This window comes from Vulpes lagopus, chromosome 3 (genome assembly GCF_018345385.1).
Source record: "Vulpes lagopus strain Blue_001 chromosome 3, ASM1834538v1, whole genome shotgun sequence".
NCBI lineage: Eukaryota > Metazoa > Chordata > Mammalia > Carnivora > Canidae > Vulpes > Vulpes lagopus.
Window position 1 is genome coordinate 128,219,711 of NC_054826.1, and position 12,873 is coordinate 128,232,583.

The 12,873-nt window shown below is 51.5% G+C and overlaps 1 protein-coding gene across 5 annotated transcripts in view; it reads right to left on the reverse strand.

Moving 5' to 3' along the window:
- The window catches only part of CRAMP1 (cramped chromatin regulator homolog 1), a 55,140-nt gene that overhangs the window by 39,059 nt on the left and 3,208 nt on the right, over positions 1-12,873 (reverse strand). For 4 of the 5 annotated variants that reach the window (XM_041747754.1, XM_041747755.1, XM_041747753.1 and 1 more), the window contains one exon: positions 4,144-4,337. In XM_041747754.1, the coding sequence (XP_041603688.1) occupies positions 4,144-4,337 (194 nt within the window). Of the gene's footprint in view, positions 1-4,143; positions 12,337-12,873 lie in introns of all 5 variants that reach the window. The other variant, XM_041747756.1, reaches the window with a different exon arrangement.

Here is a 12,873-nt window from a genome sequence, read left to right on the forward strand (position 1 = left end):
AATGAAATCTTGCTATTTTCAACAACATGGATGTAGCTGGAGTATTACGTTAAGCAAAATGAATCAGTCAGAAAAAGACAACTATCATATGGTTTCACTCCTACGTGGAGTTTAAGAAACAAAACAGATGAACATAGGAGATGGGGAAAAAATTAAGATAAAAACAGAGAGAGGCAAACCATAAAAAACTCTTAACTCCAGGAAAGAGACAGGGTTGCTGGATGGGAGGTGAGTGAGGTGATGGGCGATGGGCATTAAAGACAGCACATGGTGTAATGATCACTAGGTGTTTATGCAACTGATGAATCACTAACTTCTACTTCTGAAACTAATAGTATATTTTACTTAAACTGAATTTAAGTAAAATATTTTTAAGTTGTCAAGCTTTTAGGAGACAGAGGAAAGGAGGTGGAGATTGAGGGCCTGTCCCCAGGTAGAGGGCTCAGGAGTCATGTCCACTGAATCTAGAATGGACATCAGCGGGAACACCACCTAAACCTGAGTAAGGCCCACAGGTCAATAAATGCTACGGTATCCACACCCAATCTCCTCAATGAGCTGGTCACACAGGTTATGTAAACATCGGTAGAGGGCATAGGGAATTCTCTATACTCTTTCTGCAACTTTTTCCAAGTTTGAAACTTTTTAAAAAATTACTTATCTATTTATTCATGAGACACACCGAGAGAGAAGCAGAGACAGGCAGAGAGAAGCAGGCTCCTCCTTGCAGGGAGACAGACCCGGGACTCAATCCCAGGACTTGGGATCACGACCTGAGCCAAAGGCAGACACTCAACCACTGAGTCACCCAGGTGTCCCTGAAACAGTTTTAAAATGAAAACTTGAAGTATAAAAAAAAAAAAAACGGAAGGAATTAAAAATTTCAGTATTAGAAAAATAAAAAATAAATAAAAAGATGTCTTAAATGCCTTCCTCTGGGTGTCCCGTCCCCCACAGACCCTCCCTCAGGCCTAGATCAGAGTCCTGGCGGAGCAAGCGCAGACAGCCTCTCCATCCCTCAGGTCCTCTCTGCAGCAGGGCACAAAACCCAGACAGGTGCACACACTCACTAGGCTGGGACCAGAATCTAGGTTTTGTGATTCTCAAACTATGCTGCCTTCTGAATTCTTGTGGTGTTAGTTGGCATAGGCTTCCTGACAGCCCAACCTTTTCTGTTCCTACTACATTTCCCTAATCAGATCAGCCCTTAAGGGGGACTTCTCTGCCTCCTAGCACTCCTGTAGTGCTCTGATGCAGACAAGCCGTTAGCAATTATCCACCTCGTGAGAAGCACGCATGTGGGGCTGTGAGGCAGGAACCACAGACATAAGAAGAAAAACGGAATCAGTGATGGGCTTAGTGAGGAACTGCCATTGAAACAGAGTAGGGAGATGTTGAGGATGGTGTCAGTGCAGGTGCTCAGCCTGCTGGCCTCCCCACCAGCTCCCTGTCATGGGGGCCACGACCCACACCCCAGCCACAGTAGAGTCTGGAATAGGCCTGGCCCACCTGAGGCCTTCCTAGAGCTGTCCCACCTGGAGTGGGGAGTGTGGTGGCACTCGTTTTTTTTTTTTTTTTTTTTAAGATTTTTAACTTATTTATTCATAGACACAGAGAGAGGCAGAGACACAGGCAGAGACACAGGCAGAGAGAGAGGCAGAGACACAGGGAGAAGCAGGCTCCATGCAAGGAGCCTGACGTGGGACTCGATCCTGGGTCTCCAGGATCACACCCCAGGCCGCAGGCAGCGCCAAACCGCTGCGCCACCGGGGCTGCCCTGGGGTGGCACTCTTGTCCCAGAGAAGGGTCTGCAGCAGGAGGCAGTAAGCACTGCAGTGTCACCCTCCACAAACAGGGTGACAGAGGCTCCACGACATCGTTGCAGGCCCTGCATCCCATCGGGCTTGACATAGTCCCTCCGCCTTGTCTGTAGGTCAGGACAGCTGTTCCATCCCTTGTGCCTCTCTGCACTCTGAGCTGGGTGTCTGTCACCTGAAGCACAGTCGAGTCAGATGTGGGTACCAAAAAGGCAGGGATGGGCAGCATATACGCGGCGGCAGAGCAGAGCTTACCAGCCCTGCATCCAGACCCCACCAGCAGCCTGTGGCAGCTCAGTGAGATACACAAGAGTGTCAGCTGTAGGGCCCGAGCCCGTGTCCTCGCAGGGGCACATGTCCACACACGACACGTGGGCGACAGCACTAACTGTGGAACGCAGTAAGTGACCACAAGGGTCCGTTATTGTTAATTAAGGATCAGGAAACCTCAAACACCTACCTGGCTAAAAATGTCAATCAAGAAGCTGGCCCAGTGGGCAGGGAATGAACTAATTTACCTGAAGAAAGGTAGGGCAGGTCACTGATGCGGAATCCTTCCCCCACTTTTAATCAACAAGCACACCTCCGACTGCATTCTGCACCCAGAGCCCCACAGAGCCCCACTCTCCCCAGGAAGGAAGGGCTGTACCAAGCAGCAGAGCTGTCAGGGGAGCATTAGCCGCACAGTGTGAACACAGTCGTGGGGCCCCCAGTGCTCTATGCCTGATGGCAACTTCGAGAGGCAGTGTGGGGCCGTAACTATACAATACAGCCGCCCTGCTCTACTTTCAAACTGTCTGAGGGAAGAAAGGGAACACATCTGAGCTTGTTTGCAGGACTCTGCACCTACTGGGAAAGCTTTGGATACATGCTTCACTGCCTCCCTGCACGCCTGAGTCCAGGGGCACTGCCAGACGGGCCTCCTGCGATCGGGACGGCAGAACCAAAGCATGGGGCCCCCAAAGGAACAAGGAAGCCTCAGGAATATTCTGACAGCAGCACTGAATTCTAGCCCCTCACCTTTTCTCACCTCTCCCTGGATATTTCAGAGTATCAATTCCAAACCCCATTTCAGCTCTGAGCCCTGTTTGCCAGGCTTGGCAAGACTCTTCCATAACTCCAATTCCTTCGCAATACGGCCCGCTGGCAGTGGTCCTCACACTATGCCCCCATCAAGTGGTCTAAAACACAGAATCCTCACAAAGATGCCTGCTGAACCTGGAAGGAACCACGACAGTCAACAATACGAGGATGGTGAAAGAGAGCAAGGCCTGCCTCGAGGGTAAACGCGTAGATCTCGCAGGCCACAGGCTAGCTGTTGCAAGGGCTTGATTCTATCTTTGTTGTGAAAAGCAGCCAGGAAGTGAATGGGTGTGGCTACATCCCAATAAAGCTTTATTTATAAAAACAGGCGAGCATGCAAGCCACAGTTTTCAGTTGAAGTAGAATATTTACAGGCACTAAAAAAGTACTAAGCGAAAGAACCATAACATACCATGAAAATGCATTTGCTGTTAATAAAAAAAAAATATGATCACTATAGGTAGGAATATTTGAAAAACCAAAACAGGGAAGTGAAAACAGCTGGCAGGGAGCACAGCTGTTTCTTTGGGCAGTGGGATCAGGGAGCAGCTTCTCTCTATTTTTAGGACTTCCCATTCTGTCCCACGTCCACTGCAACTGCTCTCAGGGTTAAGCTGCTGGCTCTGACTGATGTGGCAAGTGTCCCCTTGTCCTTCATCAGGGACCTCTCAGCTGCAAGGGGAAGGCCCACAGACAGGGCTCCACTCCTCAGTGAAGAACGTATTTGAGGGGTGCCTGGGTGGCTCAATCAGTTGAGCGTCTGACATGTGGTTTTGGCCCAGGTCAGGATCTCAGGTCATGGGCATGAGCCCTGCACTGGGCTCCAAGCTACATGGGGAGTTTGCTTGAGATTCTCTCTCCCCCTCTCTCTGCCTCTCCCCCCCCCCCACTTGCAGAAGTTCTCTCTTCTCAAATAAGTAAATAAAATTTTTTAAAAAACAAAGACTGTATCTGAGACAACCAGTAGACTCTTGCAGAAAAACAAAGACACCTCCTAATAACCACTTAGTTATCAAGTATCAGCTTTTAAAGTCACAATGAGGGGATAAAAGGCCAAGGTCAGAGGGCAAGTGCCAGGCCTTGGGGACCCATGCCTGCCACCTAGGAGGAGTTGCCCAAGGCAGTGCCGACCTAATAGATCTCGCAGCCATGAGGTCGGCCAGGCAGAGGACAACTGACAATGTGGAGAGAGGCTGGGAGTCTCGGCCACCTGTCCCAGCCCCGGCCCAGCCCCAGGGCTCACCTCATACAGCCCCTCGAAGAAAGTATTCTTATCCTCTGTGCTCCACGACTCCCACTGCCGCCGGGCCTTCTTGCCTTCTTCCTTCTCGCCGCTGGAAGACCCCAAGTTCCGGGAAGATGAGCGAGAGCCCCCTGCAGGGGCGGCAGGGGCAGCTCCAGACCCACTTCCGGATGATGATCCGCCACCGTCGGCTCCTTGGAGAGAAAGAACCGTACAGTGACCTGTTTTAGAAGGCTGCGGAGCTAGGGACAGCCCCATTGCACAAGCCCTTCCCCCCACCCCTCCCGCCAAGGGTGCCACTGTAGGACAGTTCCTGAGACATGCTGCCGCAGGCCTGCTGGGGCTATTCAGCAATGGCCTCACCCTGATTTGACTTCATAATTCTTTCCAATCTTTTTATAGCGAGAAAAAGAAGAATGAGCATTTCTGCAGACCCACTGAGAGAGCATGATGACCATCAGAGGCAGACAGCCTTTTGCCCCCATGACCTAAAAACCCACATTTATCACAACTTCTTTCTCAAATGTGTTTGGGGTAAAATAACTCTTGTCTTTTCAAATCAACAAATTGAAATTCAAACTCAGGAAAACATTTGAGTGTGTGCGAAGCGCCACCTCCTCGTAGATATAACCCAAACTTCCGAATATGAATCATTTGGTGTCTTTAAAGAACCTTTAAAAGGTCTTAGAAGAAGTCCTTTTTGCTTGATCAATTTCCACCAACAAAATCTGATGTTGTGAGAGTGAACTGACGACCTTGTAGGTGCTCTGGAAGCATCAGTTTCTACTCTCAGGATGGGTCCTTGGAGACCAGACTGAAAGGGGAAGGCAGGAGGAAGTATGATGAGGCTCCACTGCCCTCCAGATCTGACAGCCTCATCAACGGGAGGCAAAGGTCACAGATAAAACCTTTTATGACCTAACCCAATTGTCCCACCCATCTGGTTCCTTCCTCAGAGGAAAGGGAAGCCCCAGCACAACGCGGGCAAAGACCGGAATTCCAGCCTGCGTAACTTCAGGACCATCAATGCCGAGCAATCATCAAACTCTGAACAGTTGGGGGGAGGGTTGGGTTGGTAAAAATAAGATCATAAATGTAAAAACGCTTTGAAAAGCAAAGAAACAAATGCAGATTATCATTAAAAAGCTTTCCTAGTAAGATAATCATGAGTTTGAGGTTTCGAGGGAAGCCCTCTTCCTGGGCAATCAGGGAGGGCCTCCCTGTGTGGATACACTTCCCTCACCCCCTCACCCCCGTGACAAGGGTCGGCCTCAGAGCAGGGGCAGAAGGCAGGGAGTTCACAGAAAACCAGAGGGAGTGAAACATTGTAAGTCCATTAATCCATGTATTTACTTACAGACACCATCCCTGGAAAGAAAGGCATGGGACAGGGGTGGCTTGAGGGACAGGAGGCGGCAGGGTCACCGTGCACTGACACACCTGTTGTCCCTCCACAGAGTGTGCCATGGATCTGTGTTATTATGCCAAAATAAAGAGCATTTTGTAATCAGTCGGGTATCGGAGAGCAAAGTGTGTTGTCATACATGCAGAAAAATCATGCAGCTAAATAAAATGGGGGAGATTCTCTCCTGTGGAAAAGCACACCAATTCAGTGACTTCAGAAGGCAACGTGACAGGGTCCCGAAAATCGCCGTTTATGACCGCCGCGCTGTCCAATTCCGCTGCTGCTACCCACGTGAGGAGATGAAAATGCAAATAGATGTCAATAAAATAAAAAACCCAGTTCCTCGTTCACACAAGCCATATTTCTAGTGGCAATGTCCACGTGTGGCTAGCGGCTCCTGCACTGGCCAGCACACTTTCCACCACTGCACAGGGTGCCAGCCTCTGACAGCTTGCTACTCTGGGTCCTCAGTGTGACCCCGTCAGGCTCAGGGTTTCAGAGCCCGGCCTGCCCTGTTCCAGCTGCGCCTGTTCCAGCTGCACCCTCCCTGGCCCGCAGCCACAGGAGAACTGTCCTCCAGGCAGCAAACTGCTGCCAGTGGGTTAAGGGTGTACTCGATACAGATCTGACTTGATCCATTCCTCACCAAACCAAACCCAGCCCAAGACATGACCTACTTAGTGAACCCAACACTTCAAGATGTCTCCAGCGGGGAGCGACTTTCAAGCACATTTGCAGGGATCATGGCTTAACTCTCTTTTTTTGTCAGGCAACTTGCTAACCAGCCAGACAATCCCAGCTCAGGTTTACGTCTCTGCCAGCCCACACCGTTACTGGACATACTTGAAAGCAACAGAGTATGCTTGTGAAGAACCTGGAACACAGAGGTCTGGCCAGCTCTCGTGAGATTTCACTGGCCCACAGCACTGCTGAGACCCAAGACAAGGAGGACAATCGAGGAAGGAAAACACAATGGAAACATTTCTGAGCTGGATGGAACCTCAGGGATAGAGCGCAGGATAAAGTCAACACTCGAACATTCAAAACGTCCAAAAGAGAAGGCCCATCACCCCCAAATAACCATTTCTAACATTTGGTGACCATCATTCTAGACACCGAATGCTTTCAAAAAGTAAAGTAAAATCACAAAACTTCAGAGTAGAAAGAGAACAGGCCATCTCTGGTCCATCCCCCAAATTTCAGATGACGATGGCTCAGGCCTTTGCCTCGGGCTCACCCAAGCACTCCGGCTCCAGCAGAAACAAACAAGAAGCAGGACCATAGGTCCTGTGGGGGGATTGGCCCCTGGCGGAGCCTCCCACCTGCACAGCAGCACTGCGATGAAAACTGTGATGCATGCAGGGTAAGAGAGAAGCAGGCGAGGGCAGAAGCAGAATGGCCGGAGGTGGAAAGACAAGACCGCTGTGAACAAGAAAGGGTGGGTACGGGGGCTTTCTCTGGGGGGAGTGGGGGCGCTTGCAAGAAGCCCAGGAAAAAAAAAAGTAAAGGCCCACCATCAAGCCTCCATCTGCTACATTTCTGAGGCCACATAGGTGAACAAGGGTCTGCATGATGAGAAGCTGGTATCTGAGGAACCTGGAGGGAAACGACGTACAGAAAGAGGGTGCCCACAGCGAGGCCTCTGAAAGCAGGGACGGCGTCTGGCTGTCCTGCGCCCAAGCCTGCCACCAGGCCTCACACCGCAAATGCTCCACGAGAGTTTGGAAACGGACAGAGAACAGGTCATGGGCCCCTCTCCTACCCTTGAGACCCAGTGCCTCCAGCAGAGCTGACTTCTCTGTCACAGGCCCCCAGCTGCCAGGGGCCACCCCGCTTCTCCTGTCCCCATTTCTGTGACCAGGCCAGCTCCACACCACCCCAGTAAGACAACTTTACCAGCCTCCTCCTTGGTCTCCAAACTACCAACCCCGGCCACGGCCTGCTCTCCAGGGCTTGCATTTGGGGGGTGCACATGTGTGGCCGGGGTCTGCCTTCCAAGGCTGCGAGGCTGCTCACTCCACCGTTGGACAAGCCAGGCTGCCTGCCTCCTCTACACCCCCTCCCGTCATACATCTCTGCATGAGCCTGGAACAGCACCATCTATGCTCCTCATAGCACCCAAAGAGGAGGAGATAATCCTCATCTTCCACCAGGGGACACCGAGGCCCAGAGGAGCACCCTGCCTGGCACGCCACATTGCTGCTCAGACGAGGAAGGGAGCGGGGACTTCTACAGCACCTTGAAGCCAGGTGCAAACGCTTCACTCCCTTTTGTACTCACGGTGCGTAGCTACTGTCCACATTTCAGAGGTGGGCCAAGGTCACTGGACAGCCAGAACCAAGTCTGGGTATCTGCCTCCCGAGCCACACGGCACCGTGGTGGCTGCTGTTGGCATCATGGCTGCTTCCGTATCTTCATTATGCTCTGAGCTACAGAATCCAGAGATGCGAGGTTGGAGGGAACTGGACCTCGACACCCCCTGCTCAGTCTGATAAGGGGACCGACCGGTTCAGTGATGTTCCCAAAGCCGCACAGCTAATGAATGGCAGGAGTTAATGGCAGGAGTTAAAAACGAACCCGTGCGACTTAACTCAGGTCAGAGACAGAAGATGTGCCGACCTGTCCCACCGAGCAACAACTCACTGGCCCAGAGCTTTCTTTCAGAGTCTGAGAAAGTGCCTTGGCAGGGTCGGAACATTAGAGGAGAGGGCGCAGACCAGCACTACGAGCTGCTCAGTGACGTCCCCAGAGGGGAGAACACGGGAGGCTCCCCTTGCTTCATTCACTCTGCCCCTTGTCAGCTGCAAAGACACCCCCGCATGAGCCAAGGGCAGGCGGTCGGTGGCGCAGGCCACCTCCTGGGGCCAGGTCTGCGGTACGAGGCCGAGGGTGGCACACCCGCTCCACTCCCTGGCCACCTCAGGGCACAACGTGCCGCAACCGAGGAGGCGGCGCTAAGCCAAGGTCTCCGGGGGCCACTCCTATGCCCCTCGTAGCACACGTCACCCGTGTCAGGCCCCCAGGCTCGCATTAGAGCCCAGACATGACTGAGGGGGCACCCTCTCCACGAAGGCCACAGACGGGAAGATGAGGACTGAGGCCGCTCCCCCTCACGGCGGCATCGCCTTGGCAGGCTGCCCTGGTGTCTCCGCCCCCCACCGCGGCCTCCACCCATTTCGGCCTGACCCGGTGTCTGCAGAGGAGCGCAGCGGCCATGGCCCTGCGGCCCCGCGGCCCTGGGAGCTCCTGCAGCGCGCCCACCTCTGACACCTATCCCGTGAGCGAAAGGGGATGCGGGACTCCAGGGTCAGGCGACCCCAGGCGCTGCCGCGGCGCCTCACATCCTCCATGCTCCCAGGGCTGGGCTCCCCCATGGGCACCGCCTCTCTAAAATGTCTGAGAGCATCACTAAAACCTCGTTTCTCTGAAAACATCTGCATTCTTCATCAAAGAAGGTGAAGACTTGGTCGATCATTCTCAATGCCCCTCGCCAATGCGACTTCCTCCTCTGGCATTTCTCACGCTGGCTGCCAGGCCGATTCCAGGCTCCACCGCCTACCGTGAAGCTCGTGCTCGCATTTACGTCGCTGTCCGAAATCCTGCCTCTACCAGCCTCATACCTTCGTATGATCCAAAACAAGACACCGCACACGACGTGAAATGAAAATCCTACAGTATCCTTGGTGGGCAAAGGACGATTCCACAGGTAACCACGATAGAAACGTTAGTTTTGACGTTAAAAGCCAACAAGGTCTTTAGAAAGTACCTCAGCCTTAAAACCAACATTCAAACGTTACCTCATCTACGCTGTCTGTCCTTGTCTCCGACGTGAAGCAGAGGAATCCATGCAACTCTGAACTTAGTAATTTACCAAAAGCCCCTGGGTTTCAGGTGTTTTCCTCTCTAGCCTGCACACGTCCAGCAGGGATCGTCTTTGAAGTGGCCAGGGACACAGGTCTCCTGACCTACCGTGTACAGGGTGTCCCCGTCATGCGATAGGATGTGTGTTACTGTGTGTTCCACCTTCTGCGGCACCACACAGGGTGGCGGGTGCATGCCTTGCCTTCCTCCTCTTCTCCCAACAAGGTCGGAGGGCTTTCAGCAAAGCCTGATGCCGCTGCTCAGGTGGCCACAGTGGGCTCCACACTGTTGTCGCTGCACCTGATTTTATTAAACATTACTTACTGAGTCACACCGGGCTAAGAATCAGAGCACTATGGCGTCCGTGGTCTGTGACAATCTGATTGTCCCTCTCCGTCCTCAGAATATGAGGGACAGGGAGTTTGTGTCATGCATGGCCATACTTCAACCAGTCCTGGGGCCTGGACCAAATGCCCAAGAAGTGACAACACAAGTGACTGCAGAGCAGACAAGCAAACTGTGCCTGCATGACATGCGGGCACGCCCCTGGGTGGAGGGAGCACTCTGACCACTCCCTGCCCAGGGTTCCCCCAGAGGCAGGGCCACGCAGAGCCCACAGACACACAGCTACCCTGTTTTCAGGCAACCGACCTTAAAGAATGCTCTCTCAAAACACAGGATCCAAGCCCCGTCTGCACAGTTGACCTATTCACCCCTAAACGTTAAGGTCAGGGCAGCTTTAAGCACTATCTCACTTAACCCATTTTGGACGTAAGGAACATAAGTTTGGGCACTTCAAGGCCTTTCCCTGTGTGGCTGAGCCAGCCCCAAAGCAGCTGTACAGGGAGAAACCGGGCCTCCTGATGGCTGGTTCACCCCTCTCTCTCCAGTATGGTACTTGTCTCCCAAAGCTTGACCGCACTGGGGTGACTCATATGTTGTCTTTTAAAAGCACCTAGAAACTACAAGCAGCCCGTACTTAAGGTAAAATATAGGTAAGTTCTCTTTGGTGATCTGCTGATTTCTAAGCACAAGCACAGTGAAACCTGGTGACATTGCACAACTGTGGAGATGGCCAGCTTGTCGGCAGTCGGGTGGAATGAAGGTTCTTGGGAGGAGGCAGTGGGGTCGGGTGGGGAGCTGAAGGGCAGCAAAGAAACCAAGAGTCTACCCTGAGCTTACCTCGACTGTCCCAATAGGACAGGCAGCAGTTCAGGGGCATTCCTGAGACCTCTCTCTCTCTACCTCCCGACAGGTGACACCCGACCGACCCAGTCTACCTGTCCAGACTCTGTAGCTCCCTAACCTCAAAGCTATCCACATTTTCAATAACAGGAGCACTTGGGAGCCTTTTAACCACATATGGCAGGGCTAGGCTGTGTTATTTATTGTGGTGAGCCAGGCACTGGCATTACCCTCATTTAGAGAGAGAGAAATTGAGGCTCCAAGAAAGAGATCAGTTTGCCCAGCATCACCCAGATCGCATACTGGCCAGAGGGGTAAGGGCCTCGGGGGCTGTGTCCTGGACCAGGTTCTTACAGATCCATGAATTCTGAGTCTCACTCTCAAAGGCACCCTCGAGTCACTCTGGGCATCACAGTGGGGCAGGAGGAATCTGTGCGATGGCATCAAGCACATCTACCGGTTTCTGGCCTGCAGCTTACCTTCTGTTTAAGTCCAACACATTATTAGAGGAACAAACCTCAGCTTCTGCGACCATTTAAAATAAGAATAACAGAGATGTAAGACGTGTGACACACAGATGCTAGGTCTCAGCTCCCTGCCCCTTAAAATTCAAAAAGAACCTAATTTGGAATTGTACTACAAAAGAATTGTTAATCATTGAAGCTGACAAAAGAATGTCTTCTTAGAAAGAAAACTTAGTGGTGTGGACAGAATCACAGGGCAGACTTCCTTTTCCCCACAAGTTTTCCTCCAGACTCACTGCAAGTTTCTGATGCCTGTCCGTTCAGATTCAAACTGGCAAGAGCAGTTAAGTGATCAAAGAACCACCAACGACTGGGCCGGGAGGATTCCTCAAGCATAATGGAAATTATACTGTTTTAAACTGAAAAACTAACAAATGCCAGGACTCTGTTTCCTCACTGATCCGCACTCAGGACCCCAGGTGGAGATTTTCAGAGTCTGTAAGACAAGCGGTCCTCTAAGAAATGTCCTCAGAGGTTACCAGGCATGCTGTCAGAATCAGATCGTTGCTGGCTGCTAACGGAGATAATAAGCAAGCAGAGGTTATGGAGGCATGAGGACGGGGTGTCCTGGGTACAGTGACAGGTACAGACAAGATCAGGTCCCACCAGGCAACTCCAGGTGCAATGATTTCTGTGAAGCAAAGCAGACATACTTCTTGTTCCCAAAAGCCACCATTATGGTTTAGCTTTATTAACTTAAAGAAATATTTGCTTCCTAAAACAGTAAAATATATAAAAAAGTCACAAGAAGCACCAATTCTAACCAATTTCCATCTTCCTAGCGGAAAGTCAGTTGCTGCTCCAAGCCACACACTGGGACAAGAACCAAGGACAGGGGTGCCAACGACTGATGTGAGGCTAATCCAGGAGCCCTTCTCCGTCTGAGCCTTGCTCAACTATGCCAACAAATGCAGACTTCCCTCATCACCTGGCCACCAAGAGTCCTGCACACTGAAGCGTGAGCACCACTTCCGCCTGACCCACAGGTGGGCATTTACAGGCGACAGAGCGCTTTCACTCCACCACCCTGTTGCATCTGGGCATCAGTGCTGTTCATCTCACAGGTGCATGTCCTTCTGGTGGATTCAACATGGCAAACAAGCAGATGCAGGTCAGAGGGCCCCGCTGGCAAGGCCGTGGATGCTGCTGGGGCGTCTGAGGCCAAAAACAAACCCTTGAAGGCATTCCAGGAGCTTATCGGTGATAACACACCTGTAACTAGGAATGAAAAACTATTTTTTACAAAGTAAAGCTGTTAAACCATCAATGCTTTCTTAATTGATCAGCAGCTTTCACACCAACATAAATGCATAGGACCCAAGGTTTGATTTCCGGAACACACTAAATCACCCGAAACTCGCAGCTTTAAGCATCATCAAGGCTTTCATCAAGGATCTTTACCAAAAACCTGGTAAGGCCAGGATGATTTCAGAGGCCAGCCCTCCTCAGGTAAGGCAAAGGCGGGAGCATGTGTAATTGTACACATTGGGCACAGGTCTCCAAAATGGTTCTCCCTCAGTTTCTGAAATTGTTCGTTTTTCAAATCTTCAAGGGTTTCTAACAAATTTAAATTACCATTTCCTCCAAGGAACTAAGTTTTGTTTTTTTTTTTTTCCTGTAAAACTCACTGGAACGGTTACATCTGCTACCTAGAAAAGTGCTGCAAACTTGGCCTGAAATGAAAAGGATGGTGAGAGGAGCTCAGTGCACGATCAAGAACGTAGAAGCATAAACAAGCAAAAGCAGCAGTGCCGC